This window comes from Ambystoma mexicanum, chromosome 5p (assembly GCF_040938575.1).
Source record: "Ambystoma mexicanum isolate Mex_15411 chromosome 5p, UKY_AmexF1_1, whole genome shotgun sequence".
Lineage (NCBI taxonomy): Eukaryota > Metazoa > Chordata > Amphibia > Caudata > Ambystomatidae > Ambystoma > Ambystoma mexicanum.
The window spans coordinates 1,069,403,335-1,069,426,731 of NC_090930.1; the positions used below are offsets into that span (position 1 = coordinate 1,069,403,335).

Sequence of the window (23,397 nt, forward strand, 5' to 3'; positions counted from 1 at the left end):
CTCCGGTATGCGCTCCCCTCCCCTCCCCTCCAGGGAGGCATCCGTCATCACAGTCATCTGGTGGGCGGGGGTCTGAAAGTCTGTTCCTGCCGCCAGATGAGCGCGGGTGCCCCACCACCAGATCGTTCGACGGAAGGTCTCGTTGAGAGGGATCCTGTCTTCGAAGCTGCCCGTTGCTTGTATCCAGCGGGCGTCGAGGAACTCCCGTAGAAGGCGCATCCGAAGCCTGCACAGGCGCACGAGATATATGCAAGAGGACATCATCCCGAGGAGGGACTTGATGGACCTCACCTTGGCCACGTCCGTGGCCAGCAGACGCTGCACCTTGCCTAGGATGGCCTTTGTCCTCTCCTCCGACGGTGAGGCCAGACGTGCCACTGTGTCGAGCTTGGCTCCCAGAAACAGTGCGACTTGCGAGGGGACCAGGTGGGACTTGGGTAAGTTGATGGAGAACCCCAGGTCCGTGAGTAGCTGTTCCACGGCGAGCTCCCTTGTCCTTGCGCGGATGAGCCAATCGTCCAGGTAGGGGTAGATGTGGATCCCCTGTAGGCACAGCCGCGCCACCACTGGAGCGAGACACTTGATGAAAACCCTGGGTGCCGAACGGGAGGTCTTGAACTGGTAGTGCCGCCCTTGGACCACGAACCCGAGGAACTTTCGGTGTCCTTTTAAAAGGGGGATGTGAAAGTATGCATCCTCCAAATCCAACGACGACAGGAAATCGCCCTCCTCCAGCTGTCCCAGCACGTGCTGGAGGATGACCATCCAGAACTTCTGTGCCTTGATGTACTTGTTCAGTCGTCGCAGGTCCAGGATGGGTCGCCTTCCTCCTGTCTTCTTTTAACGAGGAAGTACCTCGAGTACACTCCGGAGCCCCGGAGCCTCTTCGGGACGAGCTTGATGGCACCTTTCTTGAGCATCGCCCTTACCTCCAGCAGCAGTTGAGGGACGTGATTTTCCTTCTGGATGGGTGGTATGCGGGGGCACTTTTTTAGAAATTCGAGGGCGTGCCCCTGGGCCAGGGCGTCCAGCACCCAATGGTCGGGGGAGATGGACTCCCACACGCTGATGAACTTTGCCAGCCGGCTTCCCACCATGGTGCTTCGGTGGGGGCCAGACGCCATGATCGGTTCAATCTTGCTTGGAGGACGCCTTGCCGCCTTGGCCTCCCTGGTGACGACGGCGGGGTCCACCCGACTTGCCTCGTCCTCTATCGGCTTCTTGCGATGAAGAGCGGGCCGCTTGGCGGTACGTGGAGAAGCCACCGCCGAATCCCTTGGAGGCACCCGGCTTGCCTCCGGAGCTCCGAAAGGACGGCCTTCGTTGCCGGAGAACGCCTAGGGCCTTAGCTGTCTCTGTGTCTGCCTTGATGGCTTTGAGGGACTCATCCACTGTTTTCCCAAATAGGTTGTTCTCTTCGAACGGCATGTCCAAAACCTTGGCTTATACGTCTTGGCGGAAATCCGTCGCCTTGAGCCACCCTCGTCGTCTAAGGCAAACGCCGTTGTCTAGCTGGCGGAAACCGGTGTCGGCAATGTCCGTTGCCACTGTTATGGCGTGGTCCGACGCCACCTCGCCTTCTTGCAAGATCTCCCGGGCCTCGGCCCTCTTGTCGTCTGGTAGGAAGTCCAACAGGGGGGCGATCCTGTACCATAACTCCCTGTCATAGCGGGCCACGATCGCGAGGGTGTTGGCCGCCTTAATCGTTGTTGCCACCGACGAAATAACTTGTCCCATTGCGTCCAGCTTCTTTCCTTCGCCATCCGGCAGGGAAGTTGACGTTGAGGCCGCTAGAAGCCCCCCCCACCCCGCTGCTTTCTTCTTGGCCGTCGCTGAGACGACCAAGTCAGGGGTCGGTTGTGCCATAAGGCACAAAGGGGCCGCGTCGTGGACCCGGTACTACTTCTCATACCGATGCCTCTTGGCAGGCGTTGTAGACGGGTTCTTGAGAAGGGCGAGACCCTCGCCCCAGATGTCATCCAGCAGAGGCACGGCGAGGACCGTCTTCCTCTTAGCCTTGCGCCGTTGGTAAAGGAAACCTTCCTCCTCCTCTTCGGGGCAGAGCTGAAAAAAGCTTGGATGCCCTGGCGATCATTTCATGGTAAGATCCGATCTCGTTAGGCAGGGAGGCCCGGGCTGGAGGCGATGGGAGCTCCGTCCCTTCGTCACGGCCGTCGGTACCCGTCATGGCCGTGTCCGTTCCTGTGTCATCCCCAGGGACGGGGGACGTCGGCAAAGGTTGAGTAGCAAAGGGGGCAAAAGGAAGCGACGGGTGACTAGGACCCTCGCCGGTACCGCCATCGCTCTCGTCCTCTTCGTCGGGATCCCTCCCGTGGGACTTGGCCTCTTCGACGCCCTCGTCGAGGCACTCTAAGACTTCAACCAGTTCCTCCTCGGAGGCTGTGTCCGTGTCCACAATGGCCTCCGCCCCCCCTCTTTTTCCGCCGGGGTCTTCACTGGGGTCTTCTCGATGGGTCTGAAAGAGGCTTCCCTCCGCGGAGGCAGAGAGACTCTAGGCCCGTGTGGTCGCCTCCACTGGTGTCGCCTCCACAGGCTGCGTCAGGGCCGCCACGACTTCCTCTATGGAGGCCTTGGCCGGGTGAATCAAGGCCTTTACCACCTTCTGTGGGCCTGTGGCCTTCACCTTGGGGGGAGGGTCACCGCCTCGCTCCCCCTCGGCCGGATCCTTCGAGCTCGACTGGGGCCTCTCCAGAAGCTTCGCCGGGTTCTCGGCCTGCCTCTTCCCTGAGCCAGAGCGTTGGCTAGTGGTCGATGGCGCTGGAGAGGATGTGCCCTGCCTGGCAGCCGAGGAGCCCGACCGTTCGGCGCTCCAGGTGCCCGCAGACTCGCAGTGCTTTGCCTACTATTGGGTCCCCGTCGCCGGGGCGCCCTCACAGGACTTAGAACACCGCTCGGACTTCTTCTTCTTCTCATCTGACGGCCTCTTTCCTTCTAGCCAGTTGGAGAGACGAAGGTGTCGGTCCTTGATGGTCCGTTCCGACATGTTCCTGCAAAACGCACAGTCCTTCTCCACGTGCGTTTTGTCCTCATGAAGGCAGTAGAGACATTTCGAGTGCTCGTCCTCCTTGAAAACATTCTGCAGCTGGCAACCAGGGCAAACCCTGAACAGCTTTCCGGGCGTCGAGCTTCCTTTCTCCTGGGCCATGTCCGGGTAGGCGCAGAAACGCCTGGACTCCTCCAAGAAGCGTAACTCAACGAAATCTTCACCCTTGAGGGGCATAGAAAAATCTGAAACTGATCCCCGTTAATTGGATGTAGAGACAGTGGAGCTTGAGGCTCTATTTGACCGAAAAATGAGAAAATCTCTGAAAAAAACGTGAAAACGCAGCAAAAGCTCGAGAGCTAAACAAGAGGACTCCCAACACTTGAGCGTGCGGTAAAAATCTGAGGATGGCTGCCAAGGCGGGGCTTAGGGAGAGGGCAGTCATTGGCTGGGGGCAGTATGACCCAGAGACCAGTGATTGGTTACTACTGAGAAAGACAGATCAGAAACGAAACTGATACTGATTTTTTTCTTTACAGAGGATTCCCGGCCTGACGACGGGGAATATTCATGAGCATGTGAATCCATTCCAGACCCCATGCTGGAGAAGCACTGTAAAAATAGAGATTAGAAAATGTAAGCTGTGCAGTGGTGGCACAAGATGCCATCAAGGCGGTGACTGTCAGGTGGGAATGGCTGTTGGCATCCCTATGAAACTTTGGCATGGGGGACAACCTCATGAAGTGGATCCAAATGCTTTACTCATGTCCCGGGAGGATAGCTCCGCTGCAATGTGCTCGCCTTAGAAACAAGACGTCACAAAGCAACACAGGTGCCATCCCCGGGTCCGCGCTTAGAAACCTCTAGGTATTAAGCATGTTATAAAAACGCAACTAAGACATATTCCTCTAACAGCGCCTCGATGCCCCGGGGCTGTGTGAGTGCTTTAAAAATGAAAATAAATAAAATAAAGCCTGACTGCGAGAATACGCACTGGCAGATACATATCAGAACAGTTCCCAATCCGTAGAGGGACTAAACGAGTTTGTCCCTGATCCCCCCTGCTGTATATTCTGGCACTAGAACCCCTAGCAATATTTATGAGGAAAACTTTCAAAGACACAGGATTCCATGTAGATGGGGTACATCATGAGATATCCCTATACGCAGATGATATGTTATTATACATAAAACACCCCGAAGACAACCTAGAGTTGTTGGAGAATTTCGTTGCACTGTCGGGGTTCACGATTAGCAAGACATAATCCTGCCTATTTGCACTAGCGGGATGGATGGTGGTGGATGTGAAATGACTCCCATGCCTGGGGCTACAATAGAAGGTCCATACCTTTAGACATCTAGGAGTTGATATTCACCATGACACAAGGGACACATCAATAAAATGCACTGAATAGAAAATCTGGGTTGGAAGCCTCTTAAATTCTGGGGAAAACTGCCCCTCTGAGTGATCGGCAGAATAGCACTCTCAAAGATGGTGGCTCTCACCCGCCTTATGTACCACTTTGTAAATATGCCATACCTCATACCGAGGGCCTTCTTTACAGACCTAACCTCGATGATGGGCACCTTCATATGGGGATGCGGCAGAATAAGGGTAGCTCTGAACGTCTTTTGCAGGTAATACGAGGGCTGCGGCTCCCGCACTTTGAACTCTACTACCTGGCAGGACAGCTTCAGCACGTGGCAGGATGGCTAGCCGACTCAGAAACAGGCAAACATACCTTTGATGAGCCCAGGAATAGCTCCGTTCTTCCTAAAAGAGTATTGGGGAGAATTCTCCAGAATGGCTAATTTCCCTTACCTACTGAGTCCCTCAGCAGCTTCGCTGGATTTCTAGGATTAATTTCTTTCACCTGGTAAGAGTGTGAGCCTTTTTTCCTACTCTTACATGTGTTTTGCTGTGTGTTTTACATTTAGGTGTTCATAGATTGTGGAGTCTCACCGACTTCATAGGCATCTTTTTACTGTGTGTCACACAGCACCTTTAGTGAAGTGACACAGGGTTTTCTTTTTCAGGCTTCCCACTTTAAACTCCATTTTCTGGGACCGACTACTGTCTCCCAGAACATGTAAAGTTGCCATTGACTATTAGTCTTTAAATTCACAGGCCCAGTACAAACTATCTTCCATAGAGTACTGGAAAGGGTTAATAGTTATCCTTTTTGTCCGTTTCTCAGGGAACATTATTTCATTCCCCTTGCTTTAAGATTTGGCTGGTGGCAGTGGTAGCTACCATTTCTTTTCTACCGCGTCTATGAAAAATAGCCTTGGTACTGTTTTAGGCTATGTTAGTAGCCTCAACCTTTAATCTGCTGGACCCCTTTTAATTTTATTCGGTTCTGGCTGGGTTTATTCGCCATTTCTTTTTGTAAAGGTCTTTCTTGTGTTTTACTCTGCGTACTAAACCAGGTTTGGTTCCTTTGTTCGCAGTCCTTTGGCGGCTTCTGCACAGAAGCCCTACTTAGGCGCCCAAGTGTCTGGGTGGACAGGATGTGAGGGAGGGGTTTTAGGCACCCTGCATAGGGTCTGCTTGGAGACCCAAGTTGCACTCTTGTTTGATGGGCTAGGTGACTGTCCTGCCAGGACAGCCTCCCTGCTGTGTGATTGACAGCCAGGCTGTGTGAATGGGGGAAAACTGCATAAAAAGCAGGTCTCTGGGACTTGGAAGGCAGAGTCGCCACTGGATCGAGATAACCGAAGAGAAGCTGAAGGATGAGGACTACTGCAACTACTGAACCTCTCGGTGAAGCCCTGCTGCGGATCCGAATCTCCTACACTCAAACAAGATCTGCAAGGAATCTTCTTCCCTTGAGCTGGTGGGACCAACCAGTTCGCCAAAACACAAAGCAAAGCCTCCCTCCCCTGGTCGAAATTTGCTGTGCATCGCTGCAGTGAACCAGATAGCCAGGAGGACCTGTAACACTCATCTGATTCCCGTAGAGGCGCCGGTCTTGACTGGGCGTATACCGTATCTTCAAAGGTGATGTGTAACACACGGCTGGCTCTTTGGGCTGGACCTCTGTGCACTGTATGTCTGGCTCGAAGGGTAAGATGTCTGCAGATAGAAAATGTGGGATTAATGAACTGGGTTATTGAATGTCTCTCTCTTCTTCCCTTTCTCTTCTCCTGTAGAACCCCAAAGGTTAACGCTCTCACCTTAGGTAAGTGAACGCCATGCTCTCCATCTGCCTCGAGGCAGGGTGCTGTAACCAGTTTCTTCACTGGATAAGGGGAGCAGGCCTCTTGACGTCAGAGAACTGCTGTCTGTCGATTACTGCACGAACGGTAAGTTTCGAGTAATTCTAATGTCTTTAAAGTCTTTAGTAATGATGTCTCTTGTTTTGCAGGGTTCCGGCGATGGCGGATGGCGGGCTGAAGTGAGTTGAAGATGGAGCCCGTGTGATGAATAGAAGCGCCTGGAAGCACGTAAGTAAGCGCTTGTTGCCTGCTTCACGATGCGCTATGTCTTTTTATTTTGCAGGTACAAGTTCGGGGCGGCTGCAGGGTGCCGGAATACCCACTGGGTTAGATGTGGAAAGGAGTAATGGCACGTGAGTATTAAAGTTCCCCAATGTCTTTAAACGCACCTTGTTTTGTCTTTCAGATGCGGGATGCAGCGCCGAAGGCCTCCGGAGCTTGCAAAGAGTTGGTAAGCTTTTGTCTTTCAGATGCCATAATGCAGTGTGAAGACCTCCGGAGCGCACGAAGAGTAGGTAAGCCTTTGTCTTTCAGATGCCGGAATGGAGCGCGAGGCGTTGGTGACAGCCGATGGACCAGGTAAGTGAAGAGCTGTCACTGAAGACCGTAATGCTAACCTGTTCTTTCTTGTCTTTATAGGTGTTGCTGAAGACTGGATTCAGAATGGTAAGCCTTTTTCCTTAGGCCCAGGATCAGATGCAGAAGACACGATGAGCGTTCTGCTGCTGAGGATGCAGAATAACGCAAAGCAAGATTCATCCATCGGGTGTGGTTTAAATAGCCTCCTGTAGTGCTTAGGTGTCTCCTTCCACAGCCACGCCTAGGTAAGAAAAGAGTTCCTGCTTTCCAGCAGAGTTCCAGTGTTCTGAATCTAGGGAGTGGCTCCTGCCCCACCCAACAGGAAAAGTAGTTCCAAACAGAAGAGGATCAGAGACTCAACTGGCAGGCAAGTAAGCAGCATGGTCTGCTGCAGGCAAGTCCACCCAAGCATTATGAGCCCGGCGCTTCCAGCGCTGGGACTGGGCATATTTATGAGCCTGGTGCCACTGGTGCCAGGACTGGGTCCAAAAGGTCCCAATTGGGTTGGTTGGCACTCGGAACCTGGGTTATGGATCTGCTTCCAAGGGAGTTGGGAAAACCCTGACCTTTTGGAAGCAGAGATCATGACAGTACCGGACCTTGTTTGGGTTTTAAGGAGCGCACCTATTAGTCGCTTTGCTTTGCTGCTGGTTTCTTCCCTGGGCAGTGCAGGACCCTCCAGTCTTCCTCCTTCTTGTCAGTCGCTTCAGGAACCGTGACCCTGCAGGACCTGTCAGGAACTTCTACCTCAGCTACAGCATTCTTCTTCTAATAAGGTACTGTTCAAATCCAGTTGTTCATTCCGTCCAAAACTGCGGTGAAAGTGTTGGGCTTGTCCATCTCTACTCTTTTAAATAACTTTTCTTCCGACCATCTTCGTTTCGAACTCTTGGCAAAGACTTAACCGCAAACTACTCTGAACTGTGTGATCCTCTGCATAGACTCTGAACCATTAACATTGGCCCAGGCCTATTGATTTGAATCATAGTGGTAGTAAGCCTTTTCACGATTGCCCTGCCAACCTACTTGTTGGTGTTGCTTGATTTTGCATAACCTTGTCTTTCGCTCCCTTTTTAAACTGCTGGAGTGCCATTTTGCTCACACTTCATTTTGAGCTTAACTGGTCCAGAATTCATTGGGTGGTGTGTGGTGTATTAAGATTGTGATTTTCTGCTGCTTTAATTTCGTGAACTGTTTTACAACTGATGGTGTAACTAAATGTATATTCTTTTACTCAGAAACCTTGAGTCAGTGTTTGTTAAAAACCATAGCAATTGCTGTCCTTTGTGTAACTTCTGATACTGCTCACTTTACTCTTGAGATAAGTCTGGCTGCTCAGCCATCACTACCACTTTACTGTGTAGTACAGGCTTGTACCAAAGGTGAATTTGTACTTACACTTGTAGTCTTAATTGTGTGTGGTGTTCCCAAACGGTACTGAATATGATTCTGCCTAACCGAGGTGTTGTGGGTCAGAGAAGGATTGAGGACCCTCCGATTCACCTGCGGTTAGGTAAGCAAATCTGGTCTAGAACCAAGATGGTACTGAAACTCAAAGAACCCTACTCCCCCCAGATCACTCTGGCACCACTATACAGAGACACATCCAAACACTTGGCACACAGTAGAATGTACTGGGAAGACAATGGTGTAGTAACAATCTGAGAGCTTTACTCCTTAAATACGCTCCTAACATTTCAGAATTTGAAGGAAGCATTTGGGATACACATGGGTCAGTTTCTAAGGTATTCTAGAATACTACATGAATTGAATCAAAAGGGCAAGACTTCCCCCAACCAAGGGAAAGAAGATGTGGTACTGGTATTGCTATACAATGGTCAGAAGGTGGACACGCAGTATCTAGACAGTATCGAGGATTGCTAGGGGCATTACCCAAAGGGAAAATAGCACGGGAATCAGAGATGGGTAGGGAGCTCAAGGAGGGAGAGTGGTTGAACGTGATGCTATACCACAAGAAGGTTTCAAGAAATGCCAGAATAAAACTAACCCAATACTACACACTCCATAGACCATACAGAAGGTATTGCGTTTTCCAGATGCAGAAGGTGTCTGAGGTGTGGAGCAGAAAAATCAGGTATGTGGCACATGTTCTGGTCCTGCCCAGTGATTAGAGGGTTCGGGCTGGGAATGGAAGCAAGGTTGAAGGGGGGTATTACAGGATATGAATGGTCGCCAGAAGCATGCCTCCTTGGGGTGTACATACGCTACAAAAAGAGGAAAACTAGAGAATAGGACGATAGATTGGGCCTGGGTACTTGTAAACAGGATAATAGAAATGGCATGCTAGACACAAGACGGGCCACACAGAGATGGTGGGAAGACCTAAAAAGACAGTCCATGGCGGAAGCTGCGGTGTGCAATGAAGCACTCCACTGGCAAAAAAGGGAAAGCTTGGATGATATAATGACCTGGAATGCCCTAGTGCATGCGCTCTTCACCTCACCCGATGACAACCCCCCTTGTGTAGATAGGCTAACCGGACAAGGATGCCGAATTAGGAAAGAGAGACAATCTAATAAGGGTGAAGAAGCTAAGAGGTCACCAGAAGATTTTGACTACCAATGGGGCACATTGCCAGAGAACTTTCAGGAGATGATAGCCATGTTTACAGTTCCAGTTTGAGGAGGAGTTAGTGAGGGACCTGGGGGGAGGGGGAGAAGGAAGTGAACAAGTCACATGTATAATGCGAGCTCTTGAAGATAATGTATGGTAAGAGCTCGGATTAGGTTATAAAAATGAATAGCAAAAAAAATAAAAAAAATGTGCAAATGTAATAGTCCTCCACTTGAGGACCAAGTTTGCTCTGCTGAGTTTCTGTGCAGACCGATCTCTGAGGGGAAAGCCACAAGCTCAGAGCGACCTAAAATTACCTTTGCTTCATGCCAGCCTGCAGTTTGGATTGGACACGTAATTATGCAGTTCTTAAAAAAAAAAAAAAAACAATGCTGCCACATAATTATTTAAAATGTGATCACCAACTTTTCCAATCAATCTGTCTTCAAGCATAATTGCCCCAAACCACAAAGTCAATAGCTTGGTCAAGCGGATAACGTCTAGCTGTATTTGAGAGTGACATTCAGAGACCGTTCTTTAGCGGCCTAATCTGCCTTCTCACCAGTTATTCCATGAACACAGTATTCAGTTATCATCCGGACTGCTTTAAGAAATGGGCCTGAAAAACTTGGCATTCGCGCCGTCATGTTCCATAAATTGTGCATGCATCAGTGTTGGCCTACACTTGTCCAAACAGCGGTTAGGTTCCCTTGGATCTTGAGTAATACCCATTCCATTTATGTGGTGCCATTGCTGACAATTCTCACCCATGTTATTATAAATTAGTGTAGAATGCGGGTTGCCATACTTACTTAACAGGAAGTTTACTAATGAGCCAAACATTTGATGTAAGCTGGGACCCATCTTCAATCCGATCCACAATTCTTATATGCTCTGAGGCAATTACATGAAGCAGCACTATACTATGGAGGATACAAAGAACAGAGTCTCTATTAAGGGAGGGTGTTTATGAATAGAGGAAACTACATTTAGTTGAAGGCTCTAGCCACCTTTGTATTATTGCCTTCGTCGCCAACTCATCTACCACACTTCCAACCACTTGGTGTGTAATCGAGTTTGAGGCAAAATGGCTTCCTGGGCTTGAGATGTAACATCTTTTAACTGCGTAGGTGTGGGCTCTAGCGACCATTGGAACAAACACCCCAGGTCTTCGGACAAAGCATCCTGTATACGGAGTCGTGATCTTGGTTTCTTTTCCCCACTAGTTGTCTCTATGTGTTTTGTCTCACCCAGTTGGTACCCTTGCACAGTTACATCTTTTTGCTGCTGTAACATGTATGATCGCATGTCACTGTTTGGTTTCACACTCGGGCAGTGTTCGTTTTGAATCTTTTCCAAGTTGTATACCTCAAGTCACCCCATCATTGATTCCTTCCGTATGGTCATACTTTTTTTACCTCTGATCTTCAGCTGTTTTTTAATAGTTGGTGTCCCTTCATTATTATTATTACCCACCCCTCAAAGCCATGCTCTATTAAATTCAGTTAGCTTCAGTCAAGAGATTCTGCTCCTATGTTTAGCATTCTTTCTCATTCCATGCATTACTGCTTGTGAGATTGTCCTCTTTTTGTATTTCCTAGTAGCCTTTTTAACTTGTCTTGTGCCTTAACTGCTTTGGAGCATGTCTACTACTTCATCCTCTAAATTCACTAAATCACTTTCCATTGTCACATCCATTAAGTTCATACTCACATTTCCGAAATAACTACAATTTCTTTGTATACTATCACAATCCACCCCATTCCTTTCCCACTCCACATTGCCCGTCGATACCTCCCTATGAGTACATTCATCTTTGAGTACTCAGCTACCTTTGTTTATACATTTATTCAACAAAAGTGATTGAAGATCACGCTTACTTTCAAAACGCTCACTATTTTGCATCAAGGTAGTTAAAAGATTTTCAATAACTGAAAACCTAGCCATAGAAGAAGAACATGCTGTACGGACTTGAGCATCATTCAGATTTTCCCCACTCTCGTCCAACTGTTCCTCACAGTTCGCTCCAACAACACTGGAGTCAATGTGAAATCGTGGCAATCATTTGGCATAGTATATAGGTCAATAGTTTCAAACTCTATTTTCTGTTAAGTTCATTTCATTGATGTTGGGCACCACAATATTCTCATTTTCCCGTCCTTTTATTTAGGAAGCACTCCACCCCACCATTAGCAGCTACCACTTGCTATTAGACATTTCCACCCAAACATGCACAGCCCCATTATCCTGCAAGATCACATGTGCTTATTCCTTGATATCATGTTCTCTTACAATAGGTTGAATTGTAGATATAACCTTCTCAATTAATTTTGACCTTAGGCATTGTAAAGTATTATTAAACTCAGTGGCCAATTCATGAACTAAGCTCAGTTTGTAATCTATACACATATTGTTTAGGAGCTTAATGTCTTTGTGGGATGTATATTTATTTCATTCTGTTGGATTAATGCTTTTATAAAATGGAACAGTATTTTAGGTTCACAGTGCAACACTCAATAAATGTAACCGATGTGTGTTTTGGATTGATCTAATGTCGCAATTTTAATAAACCACTATGGCAGATTAATAATCACAAGCTAATAGGACTGCTTTCCCATGTCATTGCTATGTTGAACAATAATGTATCCTCAACTGTTAGGAGTTGACACTATTTGAGTTGTAACATTGAAAGGAGAGGGGCTATAAAAAAAGATAGTCATTCATATGTTACAGGGCCTAGTATACGGGGAACATAACTTTATTGCTTAATGGCAGTTATTTACTGGGCCTGTGAGTCATTTCAGGTAACAATCTTACTGCCCATTTAGTAAGGAGCAGTGTTATTAGACTTTCGCCGTAATACGAAATAATGGAGAATAAAAAAAAGATATTTGCAAGGTACAAATAAAGGATCAAAAATGTGGAGATGTGTGGTATGTTGGCATGCAAAGTGGCCATTATGTTGCCAGAGAAGGGCAGAAGAGCATCAAACCAGGGTACACATGAAGATATAAATTGGAGCACATTACTTCTAAAAAATGTTTTAGTCAAGGATCTAGAATGGATATAGACAAAGCCGAATAAGGATTCTTCAGCATGCGCTTTGACTAAACATCGGATTGGTATCAAGTAGGCCACATGTAGAACTAATGCATCTAGCAGAAATCACCTCTAGTCTCATGATAATCCGGTTGTTTCTAGAGTTAATGCTCATTAAATGCTGAAATCGTAAGTCACGTGCTTGAAGCCCCAACTCTTGGTATAGTTCGGTTTTCTTTCGTTCTAACAAGAAAAACAAGAAAAATACAATTAGCACTATCAGTTTTTTCCATCGGGAAGCATTGTTTGCAGAGAACCGTACATCAATTTCAAGTTCTTTGCCTTGGTTTCAAAGGTTTGCTCATATTTTAAAAGACATACAGATACCTATAACTTCCCAAAAGATAGGATTTGTTTTCAAACAAAATGCAAATCAGAAGAAGTGTTGAATTATCAGTTGTCTTTTGAATTACACATTTATTTTACTTCTTTTATTGATAAATTGTAAGGTGCATCACAGAATAGAATTGTGTTTTAAAGCGTCACAAGTGAAATGGGAAGGGAACAGGGGAAATAACAGAGGCAAGAAACAAAAGAGCAACAATAGATATTTCTCTTTCATTCATCACATCTCCATCTTCAAGTGCCTGTCGCTTTCATTTACATCATATTCGGAAAGCTTGCCCTTTCCTCTTTTCAGGACTTTTGAGGCAACCAAACTCTTGCTAACTTTTCTCTCGTCTTTTCTACTGTTCCTCTGCCTTCTTTGGGCTCACTCTGACTCAATTAGCTCCTCTGAAATCTGCGTCTAATGCCTCCACTTGTGTACTTTTCCTCTTAGCTCCCCGCGACTACCTCTTCTCTAGATTATCTCGGATGGCTTTCCTTCCCTCATCGTCTAAAATGTAATTTCTTGTGCCTAGTCTTCAAATCTTTCTATGGTCTTGCACATGAATATCTTTCTTCTCGTCACTCGCTTGGTTCTTCCCATTTTCTTCTTGCGGTCCCTCATCCTCCCTGTGCTCAGTCTCGCTTTCATTCCTTTTCCTTGCTTGCTCCTCTACACTTGAATGCTCTTCCGCTCTCTCTTCGCTCCATTTCGCTCTATTCTACATTATGAGACTCCCCAAGGTCTCACCTACTGCAGTCTGGTTAGCAACATCAATATAAATGCAGATGAATTTGTGGGAAACTACTTTTCAGCATGCATGCCCGTTTTCACAAATAAATAAAAGCACTGGCACAGGAGGTTTTTCAAAGGAAATTCAGAGAGACAGGTTTATTTCGCTTCAAGCGAGCCCAGCAAAATGTACAATCATTCATCTGGGTTTCCTACCCTCTCTCCCTCTGACAAGAACAAACAGCTTCATACACTTCAGGGCAAACAGCTTATGACAGGACGCTTGCGCATGGTCTAAAAGTGGACAGAGACCAGAATCTCAGCTTACCCCACACAGATGCTTTTTGGCTAATGTAACCCACTGCCCTAGTTACAAGCACGTGAGCGGTAAATCCAAACAAGGGCATTCTGTTTCTGCAAGCTAAGGTCCTATTAAATCATGTGCACAGCTATTTTATTAGACAACCTGTATTAACACATACAGTAACACAAATTAAGCACATTGTTCACAATTGATCCTTTAAAAAAAAACGTTGTTCTCCTATTATACCTATCTCAGTAAGTAAATTCTGCTACATCTATGACCAACATTTACCCAATAACATCCTCTTGTATAATAAATATAATTTGTGGTTGATTTAGAAGTTGGCCCTGTTCTGTGACATGGTTGCATTGGGGACACTTTTTACTATACTAAACAAGGATAGCGCTACATAACATTCCAGTGATAATAACCTACCTAACACAAACATTCACTCCGGACAGTACTGCATATACAAATCCCTTGTTTTTTTTTGTTTTTTTCCTTTTTCTCTTTTAGGAGCATAAAGATACATGAATCCTCTTTGGGATGAAATAGCCATATACGTGATTTGGCATAACTTGTGTATGGAGCAACGAAAACAGCCAAAAGAAATTGAAATATATTTCATGGAGCTCAATCGGCCCTTGCAGTCTTATTAGATCACCCCTTCTGGCAGCCCATTAGAGATGGTGGGCTGGTCCACCTCGTAACTGTTCCTTACGGCAAGGGATTCCTTTTCGTAGTTTGTAGCCAAGTTGCCATTGAGTCGCAGTTTCCTGGTTCTCAAGTTAAATCGCTCATTGTGTTGCTCCAGCAATGTCTTTGTGGACATATGGCAATGATGCAAATGTCCAATGTCTCAGCAGAAGGGGTGCTTTTAGTACCAAACACGGCATGCAATGGTGTGGGTAATCAAAAGATGATGCTTGCTTTTATGTGTAAAGCGTGGACCCAAAACTAGCAGGCACAATATTTTTGCTGCTGTACGAGTGGTGAGCAATGCCTGCAATGGCCCTTTTCACATGGGGTGTGGTCCTAAACTCGACAAATACCAACTGATCTGTCTGGATGCCCTGTCCTGGCCTCCCCAATGGTTTTTAGAAAAATACTCCAATCAGTAACCGGTTTTCAGAGAATGGACAGGTGTTTAGCTAACTCTTACAATAGTTAACAGTAAACATAACTTTTAAATTTGGCACACCCCATTCGTTTGCAAGGCGCCCCATAACTACTTTGTAAGGAGACAATCCAACACCTGAGTGTGCCAATTCTGTTGCAGCATTAACAAAAGATTAATTACTGTTGTAAGGTGGTTCACATCGGGGGAGATGCTCCTTTACAAGCATTTTTTTTACAATGCTTAATGCAGTACTGTCTTGCCTAGGGAAATGCTTCTACCCATTTGCTAAATATACATTCGAATCACTAACAATTTTTTCTTGACAGTGAGGCAATTTTAATAAACTCTAGCTGTAATGCTTCAAAAGAAACGTAGGTGGGCAAAAAAAAAATATTTTTGGGGCTCCCCGACTCTTCCCAATGTTATAACACACACATACTAAACAGTTTATAAAAGGCAATAGTGGCTGGTCTTTAGTTTAGTGTTACACCACACTGTAGTGAGCAACTTCACACATTCTTTCTGCACCTATATGAGACGGGCTATAAGCATAGAACAACATTAAAGGTAAATACATGTGGTAATTTCCATTTTCCCTCTTCTTGCATATCTAGCCAATAACCATCTACATATTTCTCAGTCGGTTTCCATTCCTGAAACTCTTGCTCAGTGGCCTCAGTCCGCACTGTTTCAAGGATATTATCAAATATGATATTCTCCGACTGCATCATGTGTGCAACATAAATAGGTGATACAGGGGACTGCAGTTGCCTTTGCAATTTGGTCAGCAAATGCATTACTTTCCCCATGTCATTTTCAATGACCTTGGTTGTGTTTTATTTGATGACCGCTTTTTACAGGGTCAGTGGATACAAGGATTTAAAAAATCATGGTACCATGCTGCGTTTTATCCCATGTGAAATAAAGAACCCTCTTGGCTCATAAGTGGCCAAAGTTGTGAGCTACTCCAAACGCGTATTGGCCGTCAGTAAAATATTAACTACAAGACCAGAACTTTAATCACAAACTCTGGTAAGAGCAATAAATTCAGCTGTTTTGGCTGAATGCTGGGCTATCCTACAAGCTTCAACAATGGCTTTCAACGATATAGGACAATATTTGAAGCTGATAATGTCAGCTCATATCTGGTCAACCTGGCATTTGTCAAGTACTGCGTTTTAGTTTTATTCAATAAATTATCAATTACATGTGGCACCGACATTGTAACTTGGTGTCCCAATATTATGCCATTGGCTTGCTTCATAGAAATGGCTTCAGCCTCTGCACCCTTTGAACAATTTGGACATGTCCCTCTAACCTCCACACCCCCCCAACCGGGTCCAAGGTGGAAGAAAAATATGCACACGGTCCGTTTTTCACGCTTTGTTGTTGAGTTAGTAAAGATAAGCACAGTCTTGCTTTTCATGCACAAACAAATCCGCCGTACTTACTAAAAGCAGGCAAATTACATATAGCAGATTTAAACACATCAAAACTCTTGCAGATCAGCATTCCATGGCAAGGGGGCTGGGGTGCTAACAGTGTATAGTTGCATGCAAATGTTTCAGCAAATTCATTTCCAACAGATTAAACCACATTTATCAGCGACGACAAGCTGAGCCATGCAAGATATCGGGCCTATACTGAACTGTACAAGACCAGATATTGGACTTTGCACCGGCCCTATGCTGTGCAGTCTATTGTACTATATTCATCTTCATAATGATTCCTAGTTTAATATTGCTGGCCTTGCCTAGGGTTAAAATAATTATGCTGTTGGTCTAAAAGTGGACAGAGACCAGAATCTCAGCTTACCCCACACAGCTGCCGTTTGGTTAATTTAACTCACTGGCCTACTCCACAAGCACGTGTGAGCAGGAAATCCAAATAAGGGCATTCTGTTTCGGCAAGCTAAGGTCCTTTTAAGTCATGTGCGCAGATATTACATTAGAGAACCGATGAAACATTGTTTAAAGTGCTTACAATATTAGCAGATATTGTACCGTTCTGAGCTTATGTACGGCGCTTTGGTGTAAAGTGCTATATAAAACCCAAATATACAGTCGTGGTGCTACTAGGTCTTGTGGCAATTGGACGTGCACCCAGCTTTCTCTGCACGTCCAATCTGATTGTAGTGCATTCAAACCGAATCTGCTGGTACTGACTAGTCTGCTCCATAGACTGCTGTGTTCCCTAGTCTGCTGTGTTCCTTCAAATATGCCTCCTGGTCTCCATGCTCACCTCCATCATTCAGCGTGCAAGGAGTGGAGAGCAAAAACACGTAGAAGTTCGGGGGTGTGCTGGGGTCAGCAATTGCTACTGGGTCTTCCTCTTCTGCCTTTTGACAATGCACTTTCCTGCTCAACCTATCCTTTTGGATAGGTTGAGGAATTTCCTTTTCCTTGCAACACAAACAGCTACTGTCTGCACTATTGGGTAATAATGTGCTGGTAATGACCCTTCACCCTCATTGAAAGACCGAGGAAGTTTTCAATTCAGGCTGCTGCACAGTTCCTGGCAGGTGTGGCCTGCCATTAGCGCCAAAACAAGGATGATTGTAAGCAGCAATTGGGAATAGCCCAGTCTAGGTTTTCAGCATGTGGTTACCATCCTACACCTTATCCAAACAATTATTTAATCAATCATGGGAAACTGTTAGCAGAGGAACATGTATGCAAGATGCCAACATTAGGATTCTGCAGATTAATTGCAAGTAATATTTGGGTTCGTAACGTCTTAATTCCTGACAACTTGCTAGGTTAAACTGCAAAGCAAAAGGATAGTTAGGTTTACCATACTTTTATTTTAAATGTTTTACAAAACCCATACACGTCTTGGCAAATTACAATTTCAATGCAAATAGAATGCACAGGTTCTACAAGTACAATGATGCATACACCCCTCTCATCCCGACATGGTGAGACAGACCGCAATCCGAGGACCGTCGGTCCCAGCCCCCCCTCGTATCCGACCCCACCCTGCCCTGTGGTCCTAAGCCTCCTTGGGTGAGCAGCCCCTTGCGTTATTCCTGCAACTCCCATGTCTTACATATTTCTGGAATTTCCCCAGGCAACCCCTTTGTCCAGAAACCATTTGTACTGCTCTAATCAGGACTCAGTTGCTCATAGGAGATGGTGGGGGAGATAAAGATTCAGATCGGCTTAGTGGAGTACAGGTCTGGATGCTGCACAGTTCCCAATGTAAAGTAAAGGATACAATTCAAAGATAAGGCCAAGCTTATAGATGGGACTTTACTTCAGGACCACTCATGCATTTCTGAAAACAAGACTAGCAGTGGGACCCTTGCGGTCACGGACCCTCAGCAATTTACAACAGCTGGCAATCAATGCAGAGGTCCTTGCAAGGAGAGAGGTCAACAGCAACGGTTCCTGGGTTTTCTGTGGTGTACCTACAGTTCTAGTTCAGCTGGACAACTTCCAACAAGGACAGCTTTGCAGCCACTGGTGATACAGTGGTTTCAAAAAGAACAAAAAAGCTACTCAAGTACCATCCTGTCAAGAGTTGTAGACAGTATGGAGCTTTACGGGCTGGGGTAATTAAGTTTATTTGGACTAGGGACCAAGAACAGCTTCCAGAACCTAGCTCATTTCCCACCTGAATGGTGGCATAAACCTACTCACAGGAGTCCCTGATGCCAGGTTGGCCCCTCTGAAAGCCATGCAGCAAGCAGCATTATACACACACACACACATCACAGGACTAAGAAACATTGCCCACATCAACCCCATCGTCAAGGAGCTGCATTGGCTACCCCTTTTCAAGCAGTCATGTTCTTTTTTTTTGTTTTTGTTTATGACTCAATGAGTCTTTACAAAATTTTCCATATAAAAACAGAACAAATTATATTTCTTAAATTAACATTTCTACATGACAATCATTCAACAATTACTTTAAAACAAAAACCTAACAAGGCACCTGTGAGGCCAGTCCTTCTGGTCTAATTGTCCATAATGTGAAGATAAAGACAAAAATAATTGCTTTAACACTGTTCCCCAATTTTTACATATTGATGCCACAGTTGTCCAGCACCTGGACTGCTGCAGAGGTTAATGCAGCATTTGAATCTGCAGTTACTCTGTCCCAAAAAAAATTCTGAGGTCAGGTCCTCCTCATGACGAACAAAATTCCTAAAGAGTACTGAGCGTTGGTTCTATGTCCCTTCACAGTCCATCAACAGGTGCCTTAATGACGGTTTCGTTGGATCAATGCAGATAGAGCATAACTGCTTTGCCTTGTCACCTTGCCTTTGATTGTCCAAATATTCTCAGCAGTGAACCAGGTTAAGTCTCATTCTAAGGAAGTTTTTTCAGAGCAGTTTATTTGGAAATGTTTCAAGAAAGCTTGAAAGGCAGCCAAGTTTCTTTTCCCCCCTTAAATTGGGGGTTTCAGCAGAAACCATTCTTACTTTCTTTCTCAACTGTCTCTATCCAGTCTTTTCTTCATCTTAAGCGGTATCATGTTCAAGACTGCTTGCTTCACATCAACGAATGTGGGGCGATGGGATACAGCTGCTTGACAGCAGTAACCATAATCTGAGCACCGACCTGAAGGAACCCTATACAATTGATATACAATCTGAGGTTATTTGAGAGAAGGGAGAGTGGGAGAAGGCATTAACAAAATATTAGGAGGGGGGTTGGGGGCGAGTGGACCTTCTTGTAAAAAGGATTTATGTTAGGTCATTGGATTTAATTGTTAATAATGCAAAATCAATACCTTTTTTAAATGAGAGTCTGCCTGCATCACCTACAAAACAGTCACAATAGAAACACCTCTGTACTTATTCACGAAACTCACCATCTCTAGAGGCCAGTACACCACCAGAAGCTTTAACATTATAACCCTCCGTTCTACTCTTCAGGAAGGCCGTAAAAACTACTGTTAAACATCACAGCAATCACTCAGCTCAACCTACTGCTCCCTCTAAGCATGTAATCTCCACTGCACCTACCGGTAACACGCTGGGTGCGTCCCACTTTGCACAGTACTCTGTTGCTTTCCAGATAGGTTTGACTTTGTAAGTCCCATACATACAGAGGGACCTTGTAAGGGCCCCATCCCGCAGGTCAAAATGAAATTTGTACAACTTGTGGGTTGGAGAAGAACAGCCAGCACATATTTATTTTTTTTAAATTTGTTTTATTAAGCAGATCTTTAGTTTACATTTAAACTTGTTTTATGCTGTTCACTAAAACATACAGAATTTCCATTGAGTTATATAAAAAAAAAGTTAAAGGTTTTCCATTGTTTTCAATAGAACTCTTAGTTTCCATCAAATGTCCATGTCCTTTCAGTGAGTCACCTCCTTTTCAGCTTCTTCCACTGCTACTTTCTCAGCCAGCAAACAAACTTTTGTCACTACGCCAGCGAGCAAATAAAGCTGAAATAAAAAAATAATACAATTTAAAAAAGGAGCTGGTAACGGGAGGGACAGCCCAATTGGTGGCAGGACTTATGGGCCAATCGTAACAAAGCGGGGTGGGGGGGGAGGGGGTGATCTGCCATCAAACTTTGACTATTCACACTTTATTCATGTGAATATCTTTAATTCTTCATGCTTCACTAGACAAGGAAACTCCATGTCTCTAAGAGAAGAATGCTGAAACTGGTTTGAGTTCCAACAGCATATTTTCATTTTTCTGTTGCACATGGTATTTTTGTGACATTCTTTTCAACGTTTAGACTCATTTGTCATAGTACAGTAATGACACAATCAACAGTACAACAATGAGTATCAGTGAACGAAGAATACAAAGCAACCCCAATCAATGCCAGCTAACTGTGTATCCAGGTGTTAATGTTCAATTACAAACATTAATGCAAAAACATTGAAGTGAAAGATAAAAGTAAAGAATACAGACAATCCAAGCTGTGAAAAGAATCAGGGCTCTGTTGGTTGTAACAAGTGTTAGCACTTTCCATTAGGAGTCTAGTGTCACACTCCTTGCTCTGGACCTCACTGAAGTCTGGTATGCCAGACAGAAGGAGTGACCTAGTAGTAGCTCTACATCAGGATCTAAATTAGAAGAGCAAAATGTTCTTGATGAGGACAGCTTCAGCACAAGGGGTGCGGCGCCCAATGACGTTTCTGCTTCGTTAGTGAAATAGCCTTCTTGTAGGGCCAGGACAAGGTCTCCCTGTAGGAGGGACATATAAATGGACTCAGTGACAAGTTCTTCTACATAGGACTAAAGTGCAACAATGTGAAAACATGAACAACAAGTTAAGGTTAAAACCATATGCAAGAAAACAAGGTTGCTCTAAAAAGTACTCACTGTTGTACTGTTGATTGTTTCATTACTGTGCTATGACAAATTAGTCTAAAAGTTGAAAAGAAAGTCACAACAATTACCGATGCAACAGAAAAATAAAAATATGCTGTTAGAACTCAAACCAGTTTCAGCATTCTTCTCTTAGAGACAGTGGGCCTCATTACGAGTCAGCCGTAAACCCGCCCCCACCGTTGTTTCCGGACCGGCTGATCTCGAGTTCTGCAGGTGGGAGGTGTCACTCTCGCCAGCTCTGACCTGGCGGGTTTAACACCACCCGCCTGCAGGCGGACATGGAAAGACCAGCACCATTACAGCATGGTGCCAGTGTTTCCACTTCCCCATTCCTATGGAGTCCTATGAGACTACATGGGACTGGGGATTAACAGAATCCCTGGAATTACCGGGTCACGGGGGTTGTAATGCCCTGGTGATTCCGGCAATCACGGAGGCGGAATGGTAATTCGAGTCCGGCGGTAACCTGCCAGAATTTCCAGCACGGTTACCGCCGGACTCGTAACGAGGCCCAGTTTCCTTGCCTAGTGAAGCATGAAGAATTAAAGATATTCACATGAATAAAGTGTGAATAGCCAAGGTTAGATGGCAGGACAGCCCCCTTTGTTTCAAAATAAAGAGCAACAGATACACATCAATACAGATGTAGCGTGCCCCTTAAGGACTATGTGGGAAGATTTTTTTTTTTAAAAAACTCACACAGACACACACACACACACACACACACACACACACATGTCATGGGAACTTCCGAGCTGCTGACTGGGATTGTTTTGAGACAATCTTTCTCTGTCTCCAGGCTTTCTCAGCCATCTCTCAAAGTCTGTCATGCCATAGGGATCGGATTCAGTGTTGACACACCGAAGTCATAGGACAGTGCAGCTTTACCAGTAGTCTATTGGGCGCCGAGGTGCAGGTGTGCTCATCTACTCCAGACATAGCCTTATCCACTGCGGCTCAAGCCCAAAAATAAATAAATAAATTTAAAAAAAAACACATCAGTCCAGCTCATGAAGCTCCCAACACCCCATTGCAAAAGTAGCAATAGAAAGGGAACATTTTATGTTAGGTGCTTATACAGGAAGTAAATATTGTTTTAAAAGCGCCCATTGAGCAACAGGGAGGGAACATGGGAGAGAAATACAGTAGAAAACACAGGAATATAAAAATACAGCTGGAGGAAAAAAAGAAAAGAAAACGCTGCATACTTTGAGGAGATGGGCGAGACTGGTAAAAGCCCTAGATCACCCAGGTCCCAGAACAGCAGCAGTCCCCACGTTGCAAGGAACCAGGTATTCATAGCTGCAAGCAGCAATCCACATAAAATTCCTTCACACGGAACAGCAGTCGGCCCTTTTAAATCCAGTTGTCACATTTGGTGCATTGGCTCTCCTAAATCACCTATTTTGCTTCCCAAAAGTATGTTCAGATACCTCCAAAAAAGAAAAACTCTAAATTCCCGGGATGACCACAGAGGCAGCAATCGGTTGAGCACAAACAACTTGCTCACTCACTTCTTCCTTCAACATAATTTGCTCCACGGACAAGCTCAAAATCAAAGAGTTTAAGGGTTAGCATGTTGAGGTATGTGTTCAAGAACAGCATGCCAGGTTTTTTCTCCGACGGTTGCTAGAAGAGAAACGCTTTTGTGATCATCAAATATGACAAGGCTAATAGCATGCTGGGGTGGTTTTTCCATTGTCCAGGTAAAAATCATTGACTTATTACAAATTCTTTAAAAGGATTTCCTAAAAATACACCAGTTATGTTGACGGAGGACTATGTGACTGGGAGACAGAACGAGGTCTTGAAGCAATAAACGTCAAATACATATATTTGCGTCTCTTAGGATGCTTGTAACTTGGGCATCGGGCATGCACATAGCCATGGCATCGCAGAGGAAACATCTCTGGAAACCAAAAGCAGGACTGCTCTTGCCTTCAATTTGATCCTCACATCCAAATGTGAAGACTGTTGAAACGAGTGTATATGGTTCATGGTTACAATTACTTTGATGTTCGGACGAGTGTTGAGAAACATGAACATCAAGTCCAGTGTGCATCACGTACTTAGTGATTCAAGGATACAAAGCTTTTATCAGACATTTGAAAACTATAAGATCTGTGCCAATAC

The 23,397-nt window shown here is 45.3% G+C and overlaps 1 protein-coding gene across 2 annotated transcripts in view; it reads right to left on the bottom strand.

Annotated features, from left to right (window-relative positions):
- MRS2 (magnesium transporter MRS2) overlaps positions 1-23,397 on the bottom strand; it is a 327,025-nt gene that overhangs the window by 207,887 nt on the left and 95,741 nt on the right. For both annotated transcript variants that reach the window (XM_069613569.1, XM_069613570.1), the window contains exon 4: positions 12,546-12,658. In XM_069613569.1, coding sequence (XP_069469670.1) covers positions 12,546-12,658 — 113 coding nt within the window. The remainder of the gene's footprint in view (positions 1-12,545; positions 12,659-23,397) is intronic.